Source organism: Seriola lalandi, unplaced genomic scaffold, assembly GCF_002814215.2.
Source record: "Seriola lalandi dorsalis isolate HSWRI2012SDOR001 ecotype SW California unplaced genomic scaffold, Sedor1 jcf7180002054572, whole genome shotgun sequence".
NCBI classification, from domain to species: domain Eukaryota; kingdom Metazoa; phylum Chordata; class Actinopteri; order Carangiformes; family Carangidae; genus Seriola; species Seriola lalandi.
This window is the reverse complement of record NW_019525125.1, coordinates 386,028-409,657: the sequence shown is the minus strand read 5'-3', so window position 1 is coordinate 409,657 and position 23,630 is coordinate 386,028. Positions and strand designations below refer to the sequence as shown.

The 23,630-nt window shown below is 41.7% G+C and overlaps 2 protein-coding genes across 2 annotated transcripts in view; both read left to right on the top strand.

Moving 5' to 3' along the window:
- The window catches only part of srrm4 (serine/arginine repetitive matrix 4), a 60,047-nt gene extending 51,318 nt beyond the window's left edge, over positions 1-8,729 (top strand). Inside the window, exons 8-13 of the mRNA XM_023417171.2 lie at positions 1,411-1,579; positions 4,982-5,304; positions 5,513-5,707; positions 7,287-7,388; positions 7,489-7,644; positions 8,190-8,729. Of these exons, the coding sequence (XP_023272939.1) occupies positions 1,411-1,579; positions 4,982-5,304; positions 5,513-5,707; positions 7,287-7,388; positions 7,489-7,644; positions 8,190-8,466 (1,222 nt within the window). The 3' untranslated portion in view covers positions 8,467-8,729. The remainder of the gene's footprint in view (positions 1-1,410; positions 1,580-4,981; positions 5,305-5,512; positions 5,708-7,286; positions 7,389-7,488; positions 7,645-8,189) is intronic.
- A 3,755-nt stretch (positions 8,730-12,484) lies between these two features.
- hspb8 (heat shock protein family B (small) member 8) lies at positions 12,485-23,317 on the top strand. The gene is made up of 3 exons (XM_023417116.2): positions 12,485-13,195; positions 16,855-16,918; positions 21,967-23,317. The coding sequence occupies exons 1-3, from the start codon at positions 12,769-12,771 to the stop codon at positions 22,139-22,141; spliced, it is 666 nt and encodes a 221-aa protein (XP_023272884.1). The 5' UTR covers positions 12,485-12,768; the 3' UTR covers positions 22,142-23,317.
- The last annotated feature ends 313 nt before the right edge of the window (positions 23,318-23,630 follow it).

Here is a 23,630-nt window from a genome sequence, read left to right as displayed (position 1 = left end):
CCCCTGCTCCCTTGGTTTATCTTATCAGCCAGAGGTGTCTGCCGAGTTCTTGGTCACACCAAAGCGATGACTGATAAGGCAGAGGTGACTTCCTGATCTCAGGCATGACCAGCCCTTATCAGTGCTTCACAGGAAATGGCCCCAAATTCACTCCACAGATCGATGCACTCAATTATAATGACATACTGCAAAATTTTGGGATGTGTGATAATATGAAAGGCGGGTTTTTCAAGGATTATACAGAGGCGGTCTGATAGTGAAATGATCTCAAGTAGTTAGTAGAACTGGTTACTTCCACTGGTGAGGATTAATCCTGGCATAATCACAGATGGCTGAGTGTTGCGTTTGGCGTCCGCAGGAACAGCTCAGTCAGTGAACTTCACTTCAGATTGAACTCAGGTTGAGGCCCAATTTTCAAACTGAAATAATAACTGAAAAATATTTGCTGTGAGTTTCTTTGATGTTAAAGTGATAGCGTGGGTCATTGGACGTGGGGTTGTGTGAGGTTCTTTATCTATAGTCAATGTGTTTACCTGCAGTAAATACAGATCACTGCGCTCCCAATTTGGAAAAAGCAGCAGGAGCACCGGCACAGAAGCTGAGAGATGTACTGCTTTGCTATGGAACTGTTTTAGTCACTTTACAAAATGCCCACAGAAAAAAAAAAGATAAAATCAGTTGAAGTGTACGCTTTATTTTGAATATTTCAATCACTTTATTTTGCCATCACACAGCCCTTTCCCTTGGAACTACATCTTTTCGACCATTGAACTACCTTATTCCTAATTACTCCAAGTGCAACTACACTTAGCTCTGCCTGACTCAAACAGCTGATCTGCGGAGTAATACAGTGCACGCGCTTGTGGTAGTAATACAGTCGATCACGGGTTCACAAACTGTAGTTCCAAAGGAAAGGGCTGTTTGACAGAAAGATGAAGCGGTGAAAATATTGAAAACAAAGCGTAGAATTAAACTGTTATTAGCAGATGTCCCTGTCCACAGGCGTCAGTGCCGGTGCTCCCGGCTCGTTCTCCAAACTGGGAGCACGTTGATCTGAATGTACTGCTGGGAATACACTGACTATAGATAAGAACCTCACACAATCCCACGTCAAATAACCCGCACTATGACTTCAGAGGAAAATCTCAATTAAAATCACTAAATAATTTGCTTTAAAACACATTTTTCACCGATCTTTGCAGCATTCCTGTACAATTATTACAGATGATGATCCATTTTTCAGGAATGTCAAAACACCACAACAATAGAAAACATTGCTGATGTAAATTCAGATGCTTGGCTGACATTAAATGTGCATAAGTGCTCTGATACTCTAAAGTGCGATAGAAAAGAAGCTTTTATATCACGATGCGGTGTCATGAAAACTAAATGCAAGCATTTTCCCCCCAGAAACCATCTGCAAAAATCTGTGGTACATCAGACATTAGGAGACCTGGCAGCTGCAGGGGAGCAGACCGATGGAGTGCTCCACCACACGGACATGAAGTGGAGACCCGCCACCAAATCAGTGTGTAAAACGGCTCCAAAATATCGCTCCATCCTCTCAACCGGCACCACCGTAAGTACTCTTCAGGACTCTAACGATGCTGCCGGCGGCTCGGTTTGATTTCTCAGTTACGGCCATGTAAAAAGAAAAAAAAAGCTCATTGTCAGTCAAAATAGAAGGCCTTCAGTGAGGCGGCTGGGTTTGGAAAATCATTCCCAATAAAAAACAGAAAAAAAACCATTTGAATCACATCCTGCTGAAAAAAATCTTTCCATTAATATTCAAACAGAATAGAACATCTTTCAGAAAATATTAAGTTCAAACTCATTTAGCTTCTTTCCTCTAAGGGATGAATATTTAAGAAATAAAAACCTGTACATGGCCTGACTCTGAGCTCATTTAATGAATTCTTTATTTTGCTGTAATTTTGTCTATACTTATTTTTCTGTTTTTAAAACTAAAAGCCTCCAATACTTGGCTGAAAAGACTCCACATAACAATGAAAAAATCCCACTGGAAAAATAACACATTCTCTAAATTACAACAATGGGAGTGCAGCTGAAAGATTATTTTCCCTCCTGTTGAGAAATAAAGGGTCAAATTCAAATGAAAATGATTTTCATTTCTAGTTCTCAATACATGTTTGTTTTCCCTTATCAAAGGTATTATTAAAAAAGTTATTAATATTTTGTTCAGTGCCAGTGTTTTTAATTATTTTAAAAACCTCTGTGCATCGCAAGTATTTGTCAAGATTAGGGGGAAAAAACCCACTTAATGTGTTGACTTTAAAAATGTTTTAATGTTTATTGGATTTGTTGTTGATTCCTACAGGATGTAACGAAGCCTGTAGTTTAGTTTAAGACCAATCTGTTGTACAGAGGTGCAAAGGTGAACAGGAAGTGATGCATTTTAATTTTTTTTGCTTTTAATGAACAGAAATGTAAAAAAAATTTAAAAAAAAAAACTATTATTATTATTATTGTTCGTATTTGTTTGTCAAGCCATGATCTTGTTGATTGTCTGTCGTCAATAGTGGATCAAAGATTGAAGTTGTGCAGTATTTCAGGTTAGGGACAGTTAGAGGTGGAACATGAACCATTAGTTTCTGCCACACTACACAAATGGAAACTGTTTCCTTCACTGGCACCCAGCCATCGATACAAATCATATACTTCAGATAAACAGTATTCACTTCCAAATGAAAGAGAAATTGGACCAAAACAACAATAGAAAAACATGCTGGGAATTGGGTTAAAGAGGTGAATAAAGTCTCAGTTGCATCTTGTCCTGCTGTGCACAAAGATGATGTTTCTTACCCTATTTCGCCCATGACTTCTACTCACATAGCAGCATTTTTACAGCAAGTAGCGATGCAGAAGCAGGGAAATAAATAAATAAATATATAAAAATAATTCCTTTTCAATTTGGCTCCTCTTATTCCCCTTCCGGTCATTGCATCTGCTTTATGTTTTACTTCCAGCAAACAGTTTCAGTCGCTCAGATTGCAGACCTGAATTGAAGCTGAAACTAAAAGCAAACAAACATCTGTAAAGTGGGACTGACGACTTCTAGACAACAGACTTTGAATATTAACGTTGTGCTGTTTGTTGCAGGTTGAGTTTACGATTATTTATGTTTTTTTTTTAAAGTGACTTTCTCCCAAAGAGCCTCATAAATACAGCTATGGCCTTAAACTCATTGCCTCATGCTTATTGGAGCATAAAAAGTATTTAATTTCTCTCCAGCAATCATTAAATTATGCTAATTGCAGAGACAGATGTTTTTAATTACACACCACAGGGTTTTAATTGAAATTCAATAAATTAATCCATATTTTGAATCATGCCTGGCATTCAGTATCCCAAAGACTTTCAGGAGGACTTCACAGCTGGTTACTGGGGGGGGGGTCAGCTTTACTGCATTATTCAGTGTTATTTGCATTTATTTATTTATTCATGGGTTCTGGTTTGGTGGATAAAACCTAAGAAATGCAGAATGATCTTTGCTTAATATTTCTTTCCCAAAAAAGCAAACCATAAAGGGAAAGGTAGGTATGACAGGACAGAACCCACTGAACATGAATAATCAACATACATGTGGTTGATTATAGAATATGTCAACGTTTCTGTAAATGTAAGTGATCAATTTCTTTTTGTGATGGCAACAACCAAAAGGAAAGGAAAGCACACAAGAAGCATTTGAAAAAATTACCAAGGCAGAGATGAAATACTTATTTGAAGGCAGCCTTGTCAAAATGTCTCGAGGTGACACTGAGGAATGTCTTTATTTAACATTTGCCTCTCTGTAAGTGAAATCTTTTACCACTGGACACAGATTGTGTGCAGATGCGACTGGTACAGAGGATGGTAGAAGAACAAAGATTTGTTTAATTTCCCTCAGGGTTGGTCTGTTGTGTCGTCCGTAGGGTAGATAATGGAAAATCTTTGAGAGGACTGACCGGATAAACCTCTGAGTGTCTCGTAAAATCAATAAGTAAAGAGAGAGATCATGATCTTCTAAGGTTGGTCAACTATGATCCACGGAGACTCAGTATCCTTTTTTTTCCATGTGTGAAAACTCAATTGAGTTTGCGGGAGTTGTACTCACATACAAGCGCACATTTAAAGTACTCTCGCTCCCAAAAAAAAACAAAAAAAACTCCAAAACAATGCACCATTAAGGAAAGAAAAAGGAACATGCCATTATAAGTCTAACTGGCTCTGGGTTTGAAGAGAGGGTTATTGTCTTTTTCTTGCAATTTACGACTCTAATGATGCACTTATGTTGCCCGCTCTTCCCTTTTTCTTACACCTTACCTACTTAAGGAGGAAATCTTGATTGGTAAGTCGATGCTATCCGCAGATTTAGGGATTTACTTGTAGGTCGGTGCAGGCTAATTATTTACTTTTTCACAGGAGAAAGAGCACAGTCATCTGTCCTATTCTGAGGGCTTTCTTAGTTAGACTGATGGGATCTCTCTTTGTCTGCAATCCTTTTCATTTCTACATAATACCCATTTTTGTGATGTTTGTTCAATGTTCTTTAAACTGAGGCTTTTCAATGGGGATATTGTTTACTCTTTTTCTCTTCACTGGAGTTAGAGCCGGTAGATGATTTTTTTTTCCACGCATAGTCTTTTCTTTCTTCTCTGCTCCTTTGTTGTTCCTTTCATACAATTATTTTATTTTAGACTTACTTTATCTAAATTTGTTTCTTGTTGATTTCTTTTGACTTAAGTTGAGTTCCAACTTTTCTTTTGAGGTTAATCGCATGCTTCAAAATTTGCATGATGTCTTTATCTTTCAAAGTTTTCTGTCCCGAGAAAAAAAAAGAAAAAAAAAATCTGTTCTCTGTGTTTTCAAGGGAATAAATGCCTTTGTGCTAGAGTATTCACAGTGCATCAAAAACAGGTAGCAGGTTGTATTTATCAACACACGTTTGGTTTTAAGCTCCAGCCTGTTTGTCTGTTTGCAGATGTTGTCGTCAAAACCTGGAAGCGAGCTCTTACCCGGAAAAGGGTCTCAGCATTTATCGAGGCAGACCGACGGTCCGCACGATTACGATTCTGGGAATGACACTTCTTCGCCGCCATCGAGCAAAACCGGCGTTTCTCGGGCGAGTGTCACTGACAACAAGAGGAGCCACTGTCAACGCCTGGCCTCTCCGGAGAAGCTGAAGTTCGCTGACAGAGATAATGCCTCCGATTCAGGAAACTCTGTCACCAGCTACGCGTCCTTATGCAAACCTTACGGGGAGGATAGCTTGTCTGCGACCCTGTTCAGTGCAAACAGCAAGAGGTAATGTGTTCATAATAAATAATCCATCTGAATGAATGCTTCCAAGGAAAATTGCGGGCTGTTTATCTTGTGTTTCCACGCTCTGTTTCCCTCTTTTGAAATATTGAATAAATATTCATCTTATGAGGGGGAGAAGAACAGCCCAGGATGCAGTTTGGGCTTTATCACTCAAAGCAGTAAAGCATCTTAATGTATTTTTACTTTGCAGAGAGCAGATAACCTTGGGGTGTCGGGTAGAGGTCGTGAGACCTCCAAAGACCTCCAGCCGCTCACAGAGGATGAGCGCTTCATCTCGGAGGAGACTGAAAACCCGGGCGTCCAGCAGCAGGAGCAGGAGCAGATCCTCAGGGAGTTCCAGATACTCCGGGCGCTACTCTCGAAGCCCGTCGATGTCGTCTTACAGGTGGGTTCGCCACTTATATGTTGTGCATAATAAGACATTTAGTGATGATTGAATTTATGTAGCACTTTTCTTTGCATCACGAACACCCACTTGTATCCCATTTAGCAAAAGATTTAGTACAGAATTTACAATGAATCCTAACAACTAGTGATCCCCTCACTTCTTGTTGTGCCACCGTGAGGCTCACTGGTGTGATTCTGAGTGAATGTCGGGGCTATTGGACGGATCTACATAAAATTTAGTTCACACATTCATGTTCTCCTCAGGCCAAATGGTAAATGGACTGCACTTATATAACGCTTTTCGCAATACGAGCCACATTCACCCATACACACATGCCCTGATGGCACAGCCGGGGGCAATTTGGGATTCAGTATCTTGCCCAAGGACGCTTGGACAGGGATCTAACCCCCGACCTCCTGATTGGTGGACGACCCGCTCCTCCTCCTGAGCTTCAGCTGCTCCAGTTCAGTTCTGTGGTTTACCTGCAAAACTAATGGCATTCCCATCGGCCCCGGGTGTACTAGTGCTAATTAGCAAATGTTAGCTTGTTACTGTAACACACTAAACTAGGTGCTGAGCATGGTGAAATCATACTTGCTAAACATCAGCCTGTTAGCATTGTCACTGTCGCCATGCTAGGATGGATAGATAGATAGATAGATAGATAGATAGATAGATAGATAGATAGATAGATAGATAGATAGATAGATAGATAGATAGATAGAAATAGACTAAAGATAAACCTAAAGCTAAGATACTGTGTGTTGAATAAACCCTGTGCAGTGGTGGTAGCTGCACAAAGCTTGACAGATCAGAATAATGTGATAAATAATCAAAGGTGCAGGTGAGCAGTGTGTCCCTCACAAGGAGAACTATTCTGTCAGAGTGGTCGCTTCCCCCGACACAGGGGAGATGGCAGCTGGCAGGAAAGACTTTGTGTAGTGTTTCTTGTCACGGCGGAGCTGAACTCTCCCGACTGCAAGTGCTCCAATGTTTGAAAAGCAGGTGGTGGAGGGGATGATGTTCAACGGCTCGTGCAACATCCTCCTCTCCACAGCCGACTCCAGAGGGGCCCCCAGCACAGAGCCGGTGTCACCGCTGCCCCAGCAGATCGCAGCAAAGAACATGGCACTGGCCACAACATCAGCAACATCTTTTCTGCACACATCAAATGACTTATGCCTCCTCCATAAGTAGAGTGGTCTCTGTCCCTTTCTGTGGACCAGTGGTTCTCGTGTGCATTACAGAGACCACCAGGGGTCTTTGTGGGGGTCCCTGGGGGTTCCCATCAAAAAGAGGAATTATTTATTTTCACTATAAATCATATGTAACACAATGAAAGAATGTTTGTCTATTCTGTAATAAGATGAGAGGGACATAATCTTATCAGAGGGGGGTCTGTCCCTAATGTTTGGGGATCCTTGAAGTGAAAAAGTTGAGACCCGCTGCTGCAGCCTCTGTGTTTCCAATCCAGTCTGTTGTTGAGGCGGGAAGTTGCATAAAAAAATTGTGCAACATTTTGTGGAATCATAACTTCTGCTCACATGGGGATAACGGTCATGTCTCTCGTTGTCAGCTCGTACTCGCGCTCTCCGAGTTACTCAGCCGACCTGAGGCGACGAGGCAGCGTGGCCAGCCTGAGCTCCAGAGGAAGCTACTCCAGATACAGTGATGACAGGTGAACTACGCACAGCTCTCAGCTGCTAACACGTCCTCCTTAGTGCTGCACGAGAACATGTATACATTTACATTTTCACACTGTTATGTGTGCTTCCCAGACTGCGAGACAGAAAGAGAACATCGAGCTCCAGAGAGACGGATGTGAAGCACGCGCATAAGGTCAGTGGGAAGAGACGAAGACGCAAATCCTACTCTCCTATGAAGAAAAGGAGGAGAGATTCGCCCAGCCATCTGGAAGCACGCCGAATCACAAGGTACCGCTTTCCCAGCCTGGTTATTTTTAACTACAATATACATTTTTATGCCTAAAGGCAGAAAAAAAACACATTTGGAGGTCCCGCCCACAACCTCCTCGTTTGGACTCGTCCCCAGACCAAAATCTTTCCCCCGTGTTGATGAGCTGTGTATCTTGAAATGGCATTTAGCCCAAGGATGAGATAATCGTCAGCTTTAAAGTCACCACAGGTGCAGAAAGAAACAGATGGTGAACACAGGCAATTTGAAATGTAAAAACCACAAGCCACAAAGTTAGCTTTTACTTTTATTTACTTTCACACTGATCTTAGAAAAGATCTAATGATAAACACAGAGACATTATAATGACACATTTTATGTTATTATGCTGAACTGCTCTGTAAAGCTGAGGGGAACTATACGGTCAGGTGATAATTTGTTGTGTGTTAGTGACGAGTGACCTCTTTCACATTATAAAAATATTGATTAGGTTGACTTTAAGATTGATTACAATATACACATTGCAGCTTTAATGTCAGTTTCTTATCTTTCTGCGTCTCCACAGTGCCAGGAAGCGACCCATCCCTTACTTCAGGCCGAGTCCTTCGTCCAGCAGTCGCTCCACCAGCGTTTCCTCCTGGAGCAGCCTCTTCACCCGCAGCCGCAGCCGCAGCCCGATCCACAGCGTCAGCAGGAGCAGGAGCCGCAGCCGCAGCCGGAGCCACAGTTACTCCTCCTACAGGAGCTACAGTCGCAGTTCATCCTGGAACTCAATCTTTGGGACCCGCAGTCGCAGCCGGAGCCGCGGTTCGTTGCACAAACGTAACAAAACCAGGCATTAAGTTTCCCAGAGCACATTAAGGGACTGAAGCGCCGGCCGGGTTTCCACTTGAGACCAAGGACAGTGGATGTTGGAGCAATCGACTGTGTGTGTCTCCGTGCCCCGCTTTGACGCTTCAGTGAAAATGTCCCAGCAGGGGGACACGGCCGCGGTTTTCACGAGGCGGTCTTGTTGGCTCTGCCCACAGAGACCACTGGAGACTGAATGTCTTTCTGTTTGTTTGGTTTGTTCTTGTACTGCATCCTCTTGCATCAGCACTCACAATGGCCTGCGACTGTTCATCTCTTAGATATTTACAGTAGAAGCTGCACAAAGAAACAAAGAAACACTATCCCTCTATTACTCAACCAACATCTACATCTCTCTGCACATCCCATTAAATTATTCTTTTAAATTTATGCTTTAAAATGATAAATGTGATATTTATTTTTCAAAATTGATGGTTCTTTAAAATGAAGTGTAATGTTAAGGTTTAAATGGCTTAAATCCCATTCAATTTTTTTTCTTGCAATATGCAGATTCACCAGTTAAAGAGAGAGTCTGAGAGAGGCCGCGTTTAACAGGACATCAAACCTTTACTATCCCGTGACAGTTATGTGTGTCCTAGATTTTGCACCAATAAGTGAGGCGCCGAGGCAACATTTGAGCCGTGTGATCCAGCTGTTTACAAATGGCTTCAGAGGGATCGTTATCGGGAATAAGGAAAAAGGTTTTACCGCTCTGATCTCAGCACTTCACAAGGTGAAGAACAAAACAAAAATGAAACAGAGAGGGCGGCCCGACGACGAGCAAACTGCCTGTCAGCTCAAATGTCAAATTAATTTGTCCTCTGATCAAGTGGAAAACAATTGAAATGTCAGTCCATGTAATGCCACAGAGAGCAATCACAACACTGCACAGGGACGGGGGACGGGTTCTTTTGACAAAATGTTCAATTTTTTTTTTTCTTGACAACACATGACAAATAAAACATTGAATGAATTTGCTGTTAAGGTTAAAGATGATTTCAAAGCTGAAATCCACATCTCGGGCTGTTGTTACACCGTCTGTATCAGTCTGGTTTTTGTTTATCTGATTCTTTCAAAGCCCAGGATTAAAAAAAAAAAAGCAGAACCTCGTCTGGTTGCAACCTGTTGAAAATAAGCCTGAACTTACAAACAGCACCAATTCTTGGTTTACTTGAATAATGTATTCTTGCTACAACACTGGCACCAAACACATATATCAACTGTGTTATATCACAATGTAAGGCCAAGATTTGAATTGTGCAGCACCATACATATTTATTACTTATTTAATATTTATTGGTTTGTTGTCCCTCTCAGTAGTGGTCAATCTTTCTATGCAACACTGTCAATTTATAGTTATTATGACACTGCTGTAATTTATTTTTGGTCTGTTGTAAATTATTTTGGCGCCTAACTCGCACATAAACCTCAAAGTGGCAGCAGATGTTGAAAAGACAGAGGAGCGGCAGAAGAGATCCTTCCTGTCTGGCCTTTTGTTGTTGTTTGACATTTTGGGAAAAAATATCTTCATTCGCTTTTCTTTGCCGAGAGTTAGACAAGAAAATCAAAACCACTCTCGTTTCTGTTTGCTGAATTTGAAGCTACAGACAGCAGCCTGTTAGCTTAGTTTAGCATAAAGTTTGAAAACAAGGGCTCTGTTGGGAATATCCACTCGCCGACTATATAGTGAATCAAACATTTTGTAGAGCTCAAATGTAAATTTTTGTCTACAAAGAATTTCTACTACAAAATAGTTGCAAGGCACATCAAAAGGTTAATGCACAGAAGATGTACACTACATCGAGCAAGCTCGACCATCATGCATTGCGGCCCGTCTCGTGCTGTAGGTGAAGTCAACTCGCTAACAGGTTAGCTGCTAACATTAGCCGCTGGATTTGCAGTATCAGGTGAGCCACCGAGGTGAACTGACAGATGCCTCATATGTGATGCAGATGCAGAGCTAATAATTACAAATATCAGGGACATAATGATGTAGCAATTTAACTTCCAAGTAGAGTCTGAAATGTATCAGCTGCTGTCTGCACTTATCCCTCAGCAAGTCTTCTGTGTAGTAAACTCTATATGGTGGGTGAGTAGATGAGTGAGCGAACAAGTGGACAATCCACAGCTAAGTAGTCCAGCTCTGTTGGAGGTAAAGAAACTGTCATTATATGTAGTTTAAAACGACAAGTTGTGGTTTTGTGGTGGCAGACGTAACCCCTGTAAGACCACAACTTGAGGGTTTTACTCTTCCGTTCTGGTATGGATAAAGCAAACAAGATATTATGAGTTAATTAGTGAGCTTTTGAGCTGCTGTTTTTGTTGCCTTTGAACAGCGGCAACAGACGCTCTTCACATCTGTTTCCATTCTTTTTGCTAAGCTATGTTAGCCAGCAGCTGATCATAGTTTCATATTTATCTCTCACAGACACGAGAGCGGCATCGACCTGCTCGTCTAATTCTAGAAGAAAGCAAATAAGCATATTTCCCAAAATGTCAAACTGCTCCTTTAAAGTTGATTTTCGAGGCTGCTTCGGCTCCAGAGTTTGAATCTGCAAAGTTTGAAACTGCCTTTCCACATAATTAAGAGTTATATTTCTCAATCATTTCAAATCCATCACCCTGTCTGTGTGACTGCTCCAGGCCTGACAGACTGCTCTCTATGCACTCAATACTCTCAGCTTATTTTCCTGAATGTCAACTAAATTGGACGAATGAGGGAAATATGACGCCGGAAGAGGAACAAACTTGGCACATGAGTCCCCCATAAACTATGAACTGATGATGACTCGTGTCACCCGGTGTTGACTAGGTGCCAGTGGATGATTTGTGCGGTCATGTTGATAATCTTTCTGGACAGGCACCCGGGCCAGCGCCCCCGTCCCCCCCACCTCACAATGTAAAGTTTACATCAGTTCTTGTGCAAAACAATTTTAAATATGTAATTACTGTGGTGACAATATGCATCTGCATTGTATTGATTATACAATAAGGTGTGGTTATTTGATTTACAGAATGTGACTCGGGCCTTGTTGGATGTTATGGATATATGACGCGTTGACCAGTGAAGTAGGAAAATAAGACAATATGCCAGTCAGGCATCAATCAGTGGACTCTAGATGTCTTTGTGTATAAGATCCCTCTGATCATGTCTTGTTATTTTAAAAACTCCAATAACAAGGTCATATAGCAATAGTGCTCCGGTGTTTCAGTGTTAAATTATGCATACTCTCCCCTTTTTATTCCATAGGAAGGCACATATTGCAAAAGCATATGTTTTTTTCATACTGTCACATTTTATCCTGTGTCAGTCAGTGTGATTTCCACATTGTAATAATGTTTCACCTGGAAATTGAATTGTCCCTGCCATAACCCCATGAAATCACCCCCCCCCCCATCTCCCCCTCTTTCACTGCGTGTTCAGAATAAGCTATATATAAAAAGAAAAAAAAATCATGTTCTGAATAAAACGCCACCGCAGTCTTGTTTTATGTCCTAGATGAAAACACACCGCCGTGAATAAGAGGCCGTCTTCCTCTAAGGTGACTTGTTAGCTGTTTTGTTTTATCCGTACTGTGACATCAGCGCGTTTGACATGAAGCTCTGCGTTATTTTCTATTAAAAAGCCAGTGAGTCACCCAGCGGAGGGAGCTCCAACTGTGTGTGACTGACATGTTGACGGTAACTTAATTTGGTAAAAGGGGGAGGCTGGTCTTAGGTCAGCTGTTGCCTTTACACTGTAAAAAAAAAAAAAAAAAAATCCACATCAGCAAGTAATTTTATCTTGATTTAAACCTTTTCACGTGTTTTGACCAGGACACACGGCTGAAAGCTTCACGCGGAGTAGAACAAGAGGTTCTTTTATTCCCGTGTGTTTCTACTGGAAAGATGTGAAGGTTTAGTATTAGTTTTGACGTGGGTGTTTTTTTGCAGTGTGAACGCTCTCCAGATCCTCCCAGCACTTTCCCGTCACTTGCTCTGTGCAGACTCACCGTCTGGGAAATCGGGTCCAGTATAAAACCCGCCGCCAGCAGGAATTAGTTCAGTTCACTTGAAGGTTTTAAGAAACTTGATGTCAACTTGGGAGTTTGTTGTTGGATCAACAGGTGACTGATTGCGTAACGGTGATGCGCGTAATCCAAAAGAGATAAAGTTTTACCTCACAGACGTATAAGACGTTTCTGATTTAAAAAAAAAAAAAAAAAAGAAAGAAAGAAAAAAAAGAAAGAAGTTTTGGTTGAAGGTTGTTTTGGTACAAAAAGCTGAACTTTCCCCGGTTCTGAACTCGGCTGGACATGGCAGAGGGAGACTTCTACACTATGGGAAGCCGGCAGAGGTTTCCCAGGGATCCTTTTGGAGAGTCACCGTTCAGGGATCAGTCTCCGTTCAGGGAGCAGATGGCGTCTCGGTTTATGGATGACGAATTTGGGATGCCACCTTTCCCCGATGATCTGGCGATGGACTGGCCGGGCTGGGCTCGGCCGGGCCGGCTAAGCACGCGCCTCAGCACCTCGCCTTTCAGCAGCAGTTTACGCTCAGGGTTCCCCGCGCGTCAGTCCGCGGGAGGCCCCGCGCTGTACACCAGCAGGTACGGAGAGCCCTCGTCCCGGAGCTCCCCCACCACCACCGGGGGGGAGCCCTGGAAAGTTTGCGTCAACGTCCACAGCTTCAAACCAGAGGAATTAAACGTGAAAACAAGAGACGGGTTTGTAGAAGTGTCAGGTGAGTTGGATACTCTGGCAGAGATGTGAACTAAATTTAACCACTACGTGACTTTCCAACCAGGTTCACTGGAGAAACTTTATGTACATTTGCTATTTGTTACCCCTGAGATGTCTTATGATCATCAGCTGGAGGTCAGAGTGAACCCACTGACAACCATCAGGTCATACTGATATGAGAAATCGTCATTTCAGCTTTAATTATAGAGCACATTTAAAAACAACACCTGCTGTCCAGCGTGCATTTAAACATGGGGTACAAATGAAAACACTGAGGTCATGTCCTTTGAATTGCTCATGAGAATTTGAGGGTTTACTTATAATGAGCCACCTCCAGGTGATCATATATCTTTTTTTAAAGGTGTATTGTGCTATTGTTTAGTCTTTAAACTTGACTTTCTAGGCCAAAAATCCTATAAAATGTTATATTATCTTGATGTCTTATTTAAAGTTGTATTATTTTCTCTATAAGAACTGCATTTCTTGGCTTTTAAACAGCTTTGAAAAACAAATAAGTTCAGTCAGATAAAAGGTGACAGAAAATACAACTGAGCAGTTATAGTTATATTATTTCTAATTCAGGTTTACATGCTTTTTTGGTCCTGTTTCTTGGAGGTATAGTATTTCACTGAGGGAATTTGGACCTCTGACCTCAGTATTTCCAAAACCTGTCACTACAGCACTGCTTAGCCCCTCAATATCTTTTGTATTGTTATTCACGTGTAGACAAAATGTCTTTAACAGGCAAGACAAAGCACCGTGTGAGACATAACAACAAAACAACACCTTAGTAGGAAACTATCTGAGGACCCTCTCACTAATCTGGCCAAGAAATATCATATCTTCCTCTTTGGCAGCAGATTTGAAGCAGTACAATGAAAGCCTCTGCGGTAGGCCTCCAACATGGTCTCAGCAATAATGAGTCTTGATTTGGAAGAGCCGGACAGATTTTGGGGACTGGGACTCGCACGTTGGCAGGCAGATCCTCAAGCTTAGACACCTGTTTCAGATTCCTGGAGAATCATTCCCTCAGTCACCCATGAGCTCGATTTAGATTTAAGGCAAGGCCCGTGACAACAGTCTCTGTTTACAATAAGACAAGCGGCTTGCTGCCATTAAACACTGGAGAGAATGTTCTGGAAATAGGACCTCGCTTTGACCTGGCATGGCAGTCTGTGCAGGTTTTTGTCTCCCCTGGCGTCACGTTCAAGCTCTGTCACTTATCGTGGGAGTAAGTTGTAGCAGTCGCTTCCTCAAGTCGAAGCTTCGCAGGACGAAGTTGAATTCCAGGGACACCCGGGACAGAGGAGGGCACAGAGGACAGCAGGCCCCCTGCACTCTGAGATTTTTTATAAACACATTGTTGGTATGCCAGTTGGCCATGTTGGGCCTGCCTGCCACAGCGACTCGACCCTTGTTCTAAAAGTGTGACAGGGAGTGTGATACGAGCTTCAGTGCATGAATTAACAAATCTTTAACAAGGAAGCGTCTGTGACATGGCCGTGATGTACAGCATGTGTCTCTCCGGTTAAAAGCTCCCTGGAAGATGATTCATAATGTGACAACTCTGTCACGGACAGGCACGGCTGGATTAACCCTGTAAATGGCAGAAATGACCAATGGGCTCCTAATGATTAAACACAGCTTTAGAATTAAGAGCATTTCGACAGTTGATCAAATGGACACAAACCAAGCTGACACACAGTGACTGTTTTCTTGGGTTAGGAAGGTGGAAACCTCTCAGTAAGTTGTGGCAGATTGGCTGGGTCAACGAAGCATCGCATCTTCCACAAACAGTCAATGTTGTTTTCTGTTAACAACCAGAATCCTTCTCTAAGTGACCACAAATCTTTGAACTTATACACTCATCTTCTATTTGTGTCACAGACTGGATTAGGGGCTGAACAATGAATCAAAATATTGAAATTACAATATGGCCAAGTGCAATATAAGTTAATATTAATAGTTTTTTTTTTATGTTGAGGTAAAAAGTATCACAACAGACCATAGATGAGGCACTGTGGTGCTCCAGAACCTTCCAGTCATTTTCTCCAGATGTAAGGGAACATGTCTGTTTGGCACAAGCCCAGACAAAAATTACATCATCATCATTTTTATATTTATTTCAGTGAAAACGAAACGCAGCACTCATGTCGCAACATATGCCAAAAACAATTGCAATATGGTTTCTTTTGCATATCGTTCAGGCCTAGACTGTATAAAATAAGATTTGTATCCTCCATTATGATGACAATAGTACTTCATTTATTTACAAAGGGCCTTGCAGGACACCCAAGGACACCTCAGAAATCCAATAAGACATTCAGAACATAAAATCAAAGATATAATCAGCAGCAACAATGATATATGTATATATATAACGGTCATGGCCTGCTACAGTTCAGTCTTTTAACTGCTTACACCTTTGTAGAAGTAGAGCTGCCAAGCTGTATCCAGATGTGTGAGGTGCCATCAGGCCAATGTAACTCCTTCCTGTTAGTTCTGGTCGTGCCTTGATCATCATCTTCATCTTCACTCCGGACCCTGTTACCGGCATTTTCACAACTCTCCCCAGAAAGCGCATCGTTCCCCAACAACCCAATCAGAGTCCGTCATCATCTCTGCTCCCCCGACGCCTCGTCCTCCTTACATGGAAAATCAACAGCACTCCCATGTCACACACAGTGGGTTAGGGATGGGTTAAAGTACACCACACAGAAATTGTACAAGGTGACAAGATGTGGAGTTACTTTGGTTGAGGATTTAGCAACCTTGGGTAAGACCCCCCCCCCATCAATTAGGATAAGGCACCATCTGCTATCTCTCCTCCCAGAACATACAGTATTACTCAGAGCATCTGGAATTTGGCGTCTCTGTCGTAAGAGACCAGAAAACAAGGGAGAGGCAAACCTCGTTTATTCATGAAGTATCTGGGGAGGGAGCAGTTTTACGTCTGAAGTCACGATGAGGTTTTCATAATAATCTCATGACTTCACTGGCGATCTTAGCTCAGTTGTCTCTGGAGTTCTCTCTGGTGGAGTCCAGCACTTTCGACAGGCAGGGACGTCACTGTGGGGGTATAAGGTAGCACATAGTGGAGCCTGGGGGTTGAGGGGTGGGGCGGGCCACGCTGCTGGCGGGGGCGTTGACATTTAGCAGCCCCAGAGCAGCTGCTGGCGAGCCCGAGAGATAGAGCGGCCAAAAACAGAGCTCGGAGGAGTAGGCGGAGGGAGGGGAGGGCAGAGGGGAGGGTTCCAGGCCTAGCTGTTCTCCCCCAACTTCAGACCAACATGTGTGAGTGTCTTTCTGCAGGAGACCCATTTTTGGAAGCAACTAAAGGGAATGAGCGGGTGTTTCATAATTTCAGCGTGTTCGTTGTAACCCGCCCGAGAGGAGTGGAAGCAAAAACACTGCTGGGACTGAGCGATGGAGAAACCTGTTCGCGCAGCATGAAATCTGTTTCGATCTCACCTACATCCCAACACCTTTTCATTTATACCCCTAGTAGAGCCATGTGGTGATATATGATGACTGTCCTGTTCATTTATAATCCATGACCTCGCTGAACTACTGCACAATGTTGAACGTCATCATAAAGTCGTGTAAGGTCACTCACCTCACTCACTTATGTGCTGATGTGATTTTTATTCTTCCTAACAGGGAAACATGAAGAGAAGCAGGAAGAAGGAGGCATCGTGACAAAGAATTTCACAAAGAAGATACAGTGAGTATAATTTCAGTGACCTCCGTTCATCACGGCTCTCTTTTCCTTGTTTTCCCCGCAAAGGGCTTCATATATGTGCAGCCACATATTCCAGATCTACAGTTTACTGCTTGTGCATCCATTGAGCTCATATGGTTCTGAGGTCGCTGTAATAGCTGTGGACTAATAGAAATATTACAGGAGTTAAGACTTTTATTGTGGCAGTGTTAAATTAAACTGGTTATTTTACTGTGCACCACTGTTGTGGAATATTAGCTTAAGTCATTGCACATATTATACATGAGAATGCTATAGAGCTGTGGCTCCCAACCAGGGAGGCCAGAAAATTACCAGAGAACCAGGGTATAATATATATATATATGTATATATGGCTTCATAATAATAGGTCTCAAGTAAAAAAAAAAAAAAACACAATAGGAAGTTAAGGTCCTGTTGTTTTTTTCAAGCCAGCCTCCGTCACAGAAGCTTCAGCCAGAAAACGTATTTATATATACATACATACATATATATATACATACTTTATACATTGAAAGTTTCTGATCGTACTGGTTGATATTAAAAGTAGACATGACAACTTCCTCTTTCCCCCACGAATCTGACACCTGCTGGAAGAAACAAACAGACTTCAGCAGTTTTCACTGGGATTGACTAATTCTTCTACAAACACCGCAAAACTTATGCAAACTGAAGGATTTAAAAGATGTTATAATCACATATGAATTCTGCACACAGTGGCCTAAACCAAGATAAAACAAAATGTATTTATTGGTTGTCACTAACAGCTCCAGTGAGGTTTTGATAAAGGCCATATGACATCATCACTGATGTCCCTCACTTGTCAGTGGCTTTGGATAAAAGCATCTTCCAAAAGAGTAAATGTAAATGTATTTATCTGTTCAGAATGTAAAAGTCAATACCATGTCCACATCTCTTACTTAAAATAGTTTTGAACAGCTGCTCCAGACTCATATCAGCCCTGAGTGGACAAACAACCCTCCAATCAAAACCTGTCAGCTACAACCAGTTGCCGCTGACAAAAACAACACCTACGAATACTGTACTGAAGCAGGCACTACATGGATAAGTGCTGGTGTGCAGAGCAGCGTTCATGTTGTTCCGCAAGTCCACCGAGCCACACAAGTTCCCACAACCTGCTCGTCTCTCTCCGCCTCCGTCGCTTTTTTTAATTGGGCAGTGGGAAGACTTCAAACAGCAGCACTAATCAGTGGCGCTGACCGCCGTCTCGCAGGCGCGTCACTCCTGTTCCGCTTATTTCCTGCCCATATCGCAATCCTTTTAATTGGGAAACCTTCAGATCAGGCCTGTGCTCATCAGCAGAGCAAAACCTGAAACCAGTGACAGCCTGAATATATAGAGGAGAGAGGGAGGGAGGGAGGGGTCATATATAAATAACTGGCCTCAATACACAAATCCACCAGCTATATGAAAGTGAGAGCAAGGCAGGGAGGCAGAGATAGCATAGAGGAGACATTCTTTTGCATAGTTAGTGTGGCTCAGCTTTTATTTTTTATTCTGTCTTTTTGAAGCAAAAAACTTTATCTATGCTTTATTTATTTCTGCTTGAATTTGTCAAAGAATAATATATATCAAGATTTGAAAACCATGATGCAATCTAGCCTGACGTGTTTAAATGTAAGACCCGTTTATACTTACTGTATCATTATTACCCTCTGTACTTCCAAGTGTACAGATCCTTTTACTTGGTGAAAGTAGCAACAACACGCTCTAAAAATACTCAGTTAGAAAGTAAAAGTCCTGCGTTCAAAGCTTCTCTCAAATTAAATAGAGCTGACACGATTAAGCGATAAGCTGATTTGTCGATCAACTAAAACATTAAGTGACAATTATTCGGCAGATCTGCTTTTTTGTTTTTTGTTTTTTAAAACTACGCCAAAAACTAGTTTCAACGTTTTATTGTGAGAATTTGTGGCTTTTCTTTCTCTTATGTGATAACAAGCCGTTTGAAGGTGTGATGGACATTTTTCACTATATCACTGATATTTTATAGAATAAACTATATTATCTAATTGAGGAAATAATTGTCAGGTTAATCAATTATGAATAAAATCATGTCATTAAATTATTGGATTATTATTCAATATCATTTATGTTGCAGCTGGTGGAACTTTAGCTACCTTACATACAGCTGGGTATTTAGATTTATAATAGTTTATAATATATTTTATGACCTGAACATACAGTATGTGTCATATTTAAAAACATTTTCTGCAAAGAAACTGAAGTAACTGTTAGATTACCTCAAACACAGTTAAGTGTTACCTCCCTCCACAGCAGCAGTTTAAGTGAAGTACCTTGATGTTTCTGAGAAGTTCACAGTTAATCACACAAATCAATAGACTGATAGAACATCGTCATGGATCACATTAGACTGATGAGATACAGGAAACAGTGCAACAAGTTCCAGGAATACATTTTACTGTTGAGCTCCCTGATCCAAACAAGTTAGAAATACGTCATTTATTAACCAAAAATGTTGTTTGTTAAATCCGTCCTTGAGGGCAAAGGTGACTTTCTAATTTCACGTCAAGTAGCTGTAACACAATGTGCTCGATCTGCGTGCGTACGTGTGTGTGTGTGTGTGTGTGTGTGTGTGTGTGTGTGTGTGTGTGTGTGTGTGTGTGTGTGCGCGTGTGCAAGTGTGTGAGTGAGTGAAAGTGTGAGCGGCTTTTTATTCAGGAATCTCATGTTCTCTCTGTCTCTGTTCTCGTGAGACATAATGATATCACTCGGTCCACATGTGCGCTGTGTCTGGGTGTGTGGGAAGGAGCAGGAGGGTTGTATGTTTTACACACTACACACTCTACATGAACACACACACACACACACACACTCCTGTCAGGCCTCACTGTCCTGTCTCTCTCTGTCTCACCATCTCTGCAGGGGAAAGCATATTGGACAGTGTTTTGGCAGCTGTACAAAATCAATGTCTGAGATAAAATGTGCACTTGCTAGAGGTAAATAAACTCCCCAAGCTGGACAGATAAGGTTTCCGCCGGAGTCCCACGTAATGGGCCGGCTGAGTGATTTGACTTTGTCAGAGGGAGCAACTTTGCTTCGCGGCAATTGGCTCCTTGAAAGAAGGGGGGGGGGGGCAGAGACACTGAAACGTGTGTAGACATCTGTGTGGCTAGAACTGGAGTTAATACTGGCTAACACCGACCTCAAATATTAACTTTTAAATTAATTTTTACTGTTGAGTATTTTTTGTAAAGTATTAGCGTGTTAGCATTATAACTGTGAGCATGTTTGCATTCTGATGCACCACTATGACCATGACGTCCAGAACTGCTAGCGTAGCTTCAGATTCATGGTCTTGTTTAATAAAGTGGAGCTGAACTGTTTTTAAAAAAGCCCGTCATTTTAAATTAGAAGATTTGACGGTGGTCTTTACTACATCTACAGAATCCATGCATATTTGAGCATTTGTCCCTCCTTTGTCTTTTGCCCCCGTCCACTTACCCTCCCGCCACACCCGACACATACCTGACTGCCCGTGGCCTCCATTTTCAGGGACATACCTCTGGCAACTTATCTCTTTCGGAGATATTGTGTTGGTCTTGTTCTATCTAAATTGGATTTACTATTATCCTACAGTTGGAGTCTGTATTTCAATTATTGTTACACCTTTCTCTCTATTTTTTGGTAATTGCCTTTTACCATCTATACCTCCTGTCGCAGCCCTAGTCATTTGAGGACGAGGGATCTCTATTGAGTTTCCTGCCCCAAGTTTAATCCAATTTTTCATTAGTTTTTTGAGGGAGGGTTTTCCCTGTGTCCTTTGTGATCTCTGGTTAGGTCTGGAGGTTGTTGTTGAAGCGGACCTTTAAAGCTCAGTGAGACACTGTATGTGATATTTGACCACACAAACGGAACTGACTTCACCTCTCTGTCTGTCTGCGTCTGCGAGGTGAGGTCTTCAGTCCCTTCTGACTTGCATTTCTCAGTGGAGTGCGAAGCCAGTGGAGAGTCCTCTCTAATTAAATGGAGGGTAGACACACGGTCTCGTCCTCTGAACAGAGCAGCCTGGTGTTTATATTAACTCCCAAAGACACTTGGCTGCTCGCACCGAAAACCCACAATACCCATATTTGGCCAAGAGCAGAGTTCGCCTGGATCTCTGTGTGTGTGGCTCTACAGCAGGTTTTGGAGGCTTTCATTACAAAATGATTGAAATTAAGCCTGAAATTAACTTTCTAATTAAATGCCAATCTGTTTGATAATTTAAGATCATAAAATATCATTGTTCCTGAAGTGTATATACTGTTTAATGAAACAAAGCCCTTACAAACTGCAGCTCTGGCCGATTTTTCCATCAACACTTTGTATTTTCCTGTAAGCTTTAGGAGCCAATTATTCCACTTCACTCTGGAAAATGAAACATTTTCAGCGTGAGAAATGTCAAAACATGATGTGAAGAGGCAGAAAAAAACCTCCAGAAAATTAGCTGTTGCCTATATGACAGATGAGAACAGCAGATTAAGAATGTATACGCAGACACCCTCACACCCGGATCGGATGTGATTTCTTGCCCCTCCACTTTGTTGCAGAGCTGCAGGATTTTAAATGAAAACTCCTGATAGCTTTCAATTCATCTCCTGGGTGTGAGGTAGTTTTTGTGAGTGTAGACTGAGTGCTAGCCAAGAAGGACAGGGTGAGCGTTTTTTTCTCTCTTGCTAAAATCATTCGACTGGAGGCTGTTTATGGGTATTGACAAAGTGTCAATAAAAAAAATCCCAGCATTTAACAGTGTTTCCGTGGCAGCTCTTACAGAGTGAAATGTCACAGGGTTTTTCATGACCTCCAAGAAGGAACTTAACTGTGTCTCTAGGCTGTTTCTCCTCGCCGCTCTCCTGATTTTGTTCCTCCCACTCGTGCTTTTAAACACACTGAACGCACACAGCAGCTTACAGATTTTCTACCGTGTAAACTTTTGACACTAAACTTCTATCCTTGCATAAAAGACACTCCATACTCTCTCTTACCTCCCTCCTTCTCTGTTTGATCAGGATCCCCATAGATGTGGACCCTCTGACGGTCTTCGCCTCCTTGTCCCCCGAGGGCGTCCTCATCATCGAAGCTCGGCAGACGCCTCCGTATTACCTCTTCAGCAACGAGGGCTCCCAGAGCGGCGAGACGCAGGAGGTGGAGGTCCCCAAACCCCAAGAGGCACAGATGGTCTAAACCCCGACCCTCTAACATGACAGATCACCCTGCACAATCACTTACAAGTTTGATATGAAATTTGTGGCCTTCAGCTTCATGTTGTTACAAACCTGGAATTAAAATGTGTAAAATATACTAGGAGATATTCAAGTCCCATTTTGCATGTTAAAGCTGCGCCAGGCAAGACTTTAATGTAGAAAATATACATTTTTACAATGAAGAGCCTTTTATTTCCTCAATTAATCATTTGTCCATAAAATATCAATAAATTGTAAAAAGTAACATCACTTTTTTTCTCCAAACACTAAGGTGACATCTTCATATACCTTTTTTTTTTTTCGATTAAGTGCAAAACCCAAAGATATTGTGTTCTGTCTATTTCAGTTCCATTTCCCTTTTTAATTTAAATTTAAACCCAAAGTTCATATGACCAGGAAAAGCAGGACTCTTTAACTTCAGATCCTTTTTTTCCTTCCTTTTTTCCTTTCCTTTATTACAGAAAGATCACAGACCAGCTGGTTTGGTAAACATGATTATGTCATCAGCATTTAACTGATGTCACATTTCATGTTTTCTAGGTTCTGAAGGTCAACATTTGTCAGTGTTAATTTGTCTTGTGCAGCTTTAATATTATACAAGGTTATGCAATCATAGCCTTCTCAGTAAACAGTAAGTTAATACGTGTCAACTTCTAAAGAATCACATTTATATTTGTATTTATATTAACATGAAGTTCATTTAGTGGAACAATCTTTGCATCAAACATATTGTACGTGATTCCTTTAGTTTAAAAAAAAAAAATATGAATGTGCCTTTATTTACTCGGGTGCCTTGACAGTTCTACTGCTGTTTATCTCTTTTAGTTAATGAATGTCACTTAAACTGACAAGAAACGCAAGTTTTGTAGCTTAGCAGAGGGTGAATTGTGTGCAGTAATACTGTATTCTACCGAAGTGTATTGTAAATATACTTTAATATGTACCAATTCATTATAAATATTAAACTGAAGTGTTCCAGGTTTTTTGCAATATGGTTTGAATTTTTCTTTTCTATTTGAGTCATTCAGAAAGATTGCTGCATGATTGTTGGAGCGGACAGGCTGACTTGTTTGCCAAAGACGTTTGTTTCCTGCCTTCTTTTCTGTTGATGTCTTTGTCTTGGCTGATGCAATAAAAATGTCCAGCCAATCTCTCAGTGTGTCTTCACATCTGTGTCTTTTATTGAGAACCATGCCACTCGCGGGCCCGGTTCCAGGGATCCAGAGGAGCCTGTGGTGTTATTGTTGGATAACAGAAGGAATTGGGCAGCAGATTAGCGGATGGCTTAGTGCTGGGTGAGAGTGGCACTGCTGTGTTCTGCAGAATGGGCCGACCACAGTTTAGGCGGCACTGCCAGAGCTTTTGAATGCGAGTGCAAAAAATTGGTGCAGTTCCATTGCATGTTGTGTGATGCAAAATAATGTAATCATCTCTGTGTTTTGGAATCAAGAGGGATGATCAGTTTGAAT

What these genes read in the sequence shown, in the direction of transcription:
- hspb8 (XM_023417116.2), top strand. Translation starts at nt 12,769, where the DNA reads ATGGCAGAGGGAGACTTCTACACTATGGGAAGCCGGCAGAGGTTTCCC. An exon ending in CGGGTTTGTAGAAGTGTCAG is followed by an intron (nt 13,196 to 16,854) that starts GTGAGTTGGATA and finishes TCTTCCTAACAG; the next exon opens with GGAAACATGAAGAGAAGCAG. An exon ending in AATTTCACAAAGAAGATACA is followed by an intron (nt 16,919 to 21,966) that starts GTGAGTATAATT and finishes CTGTTTGATCAG; the next exon opens with GATCCCCATAGATGTGGACC.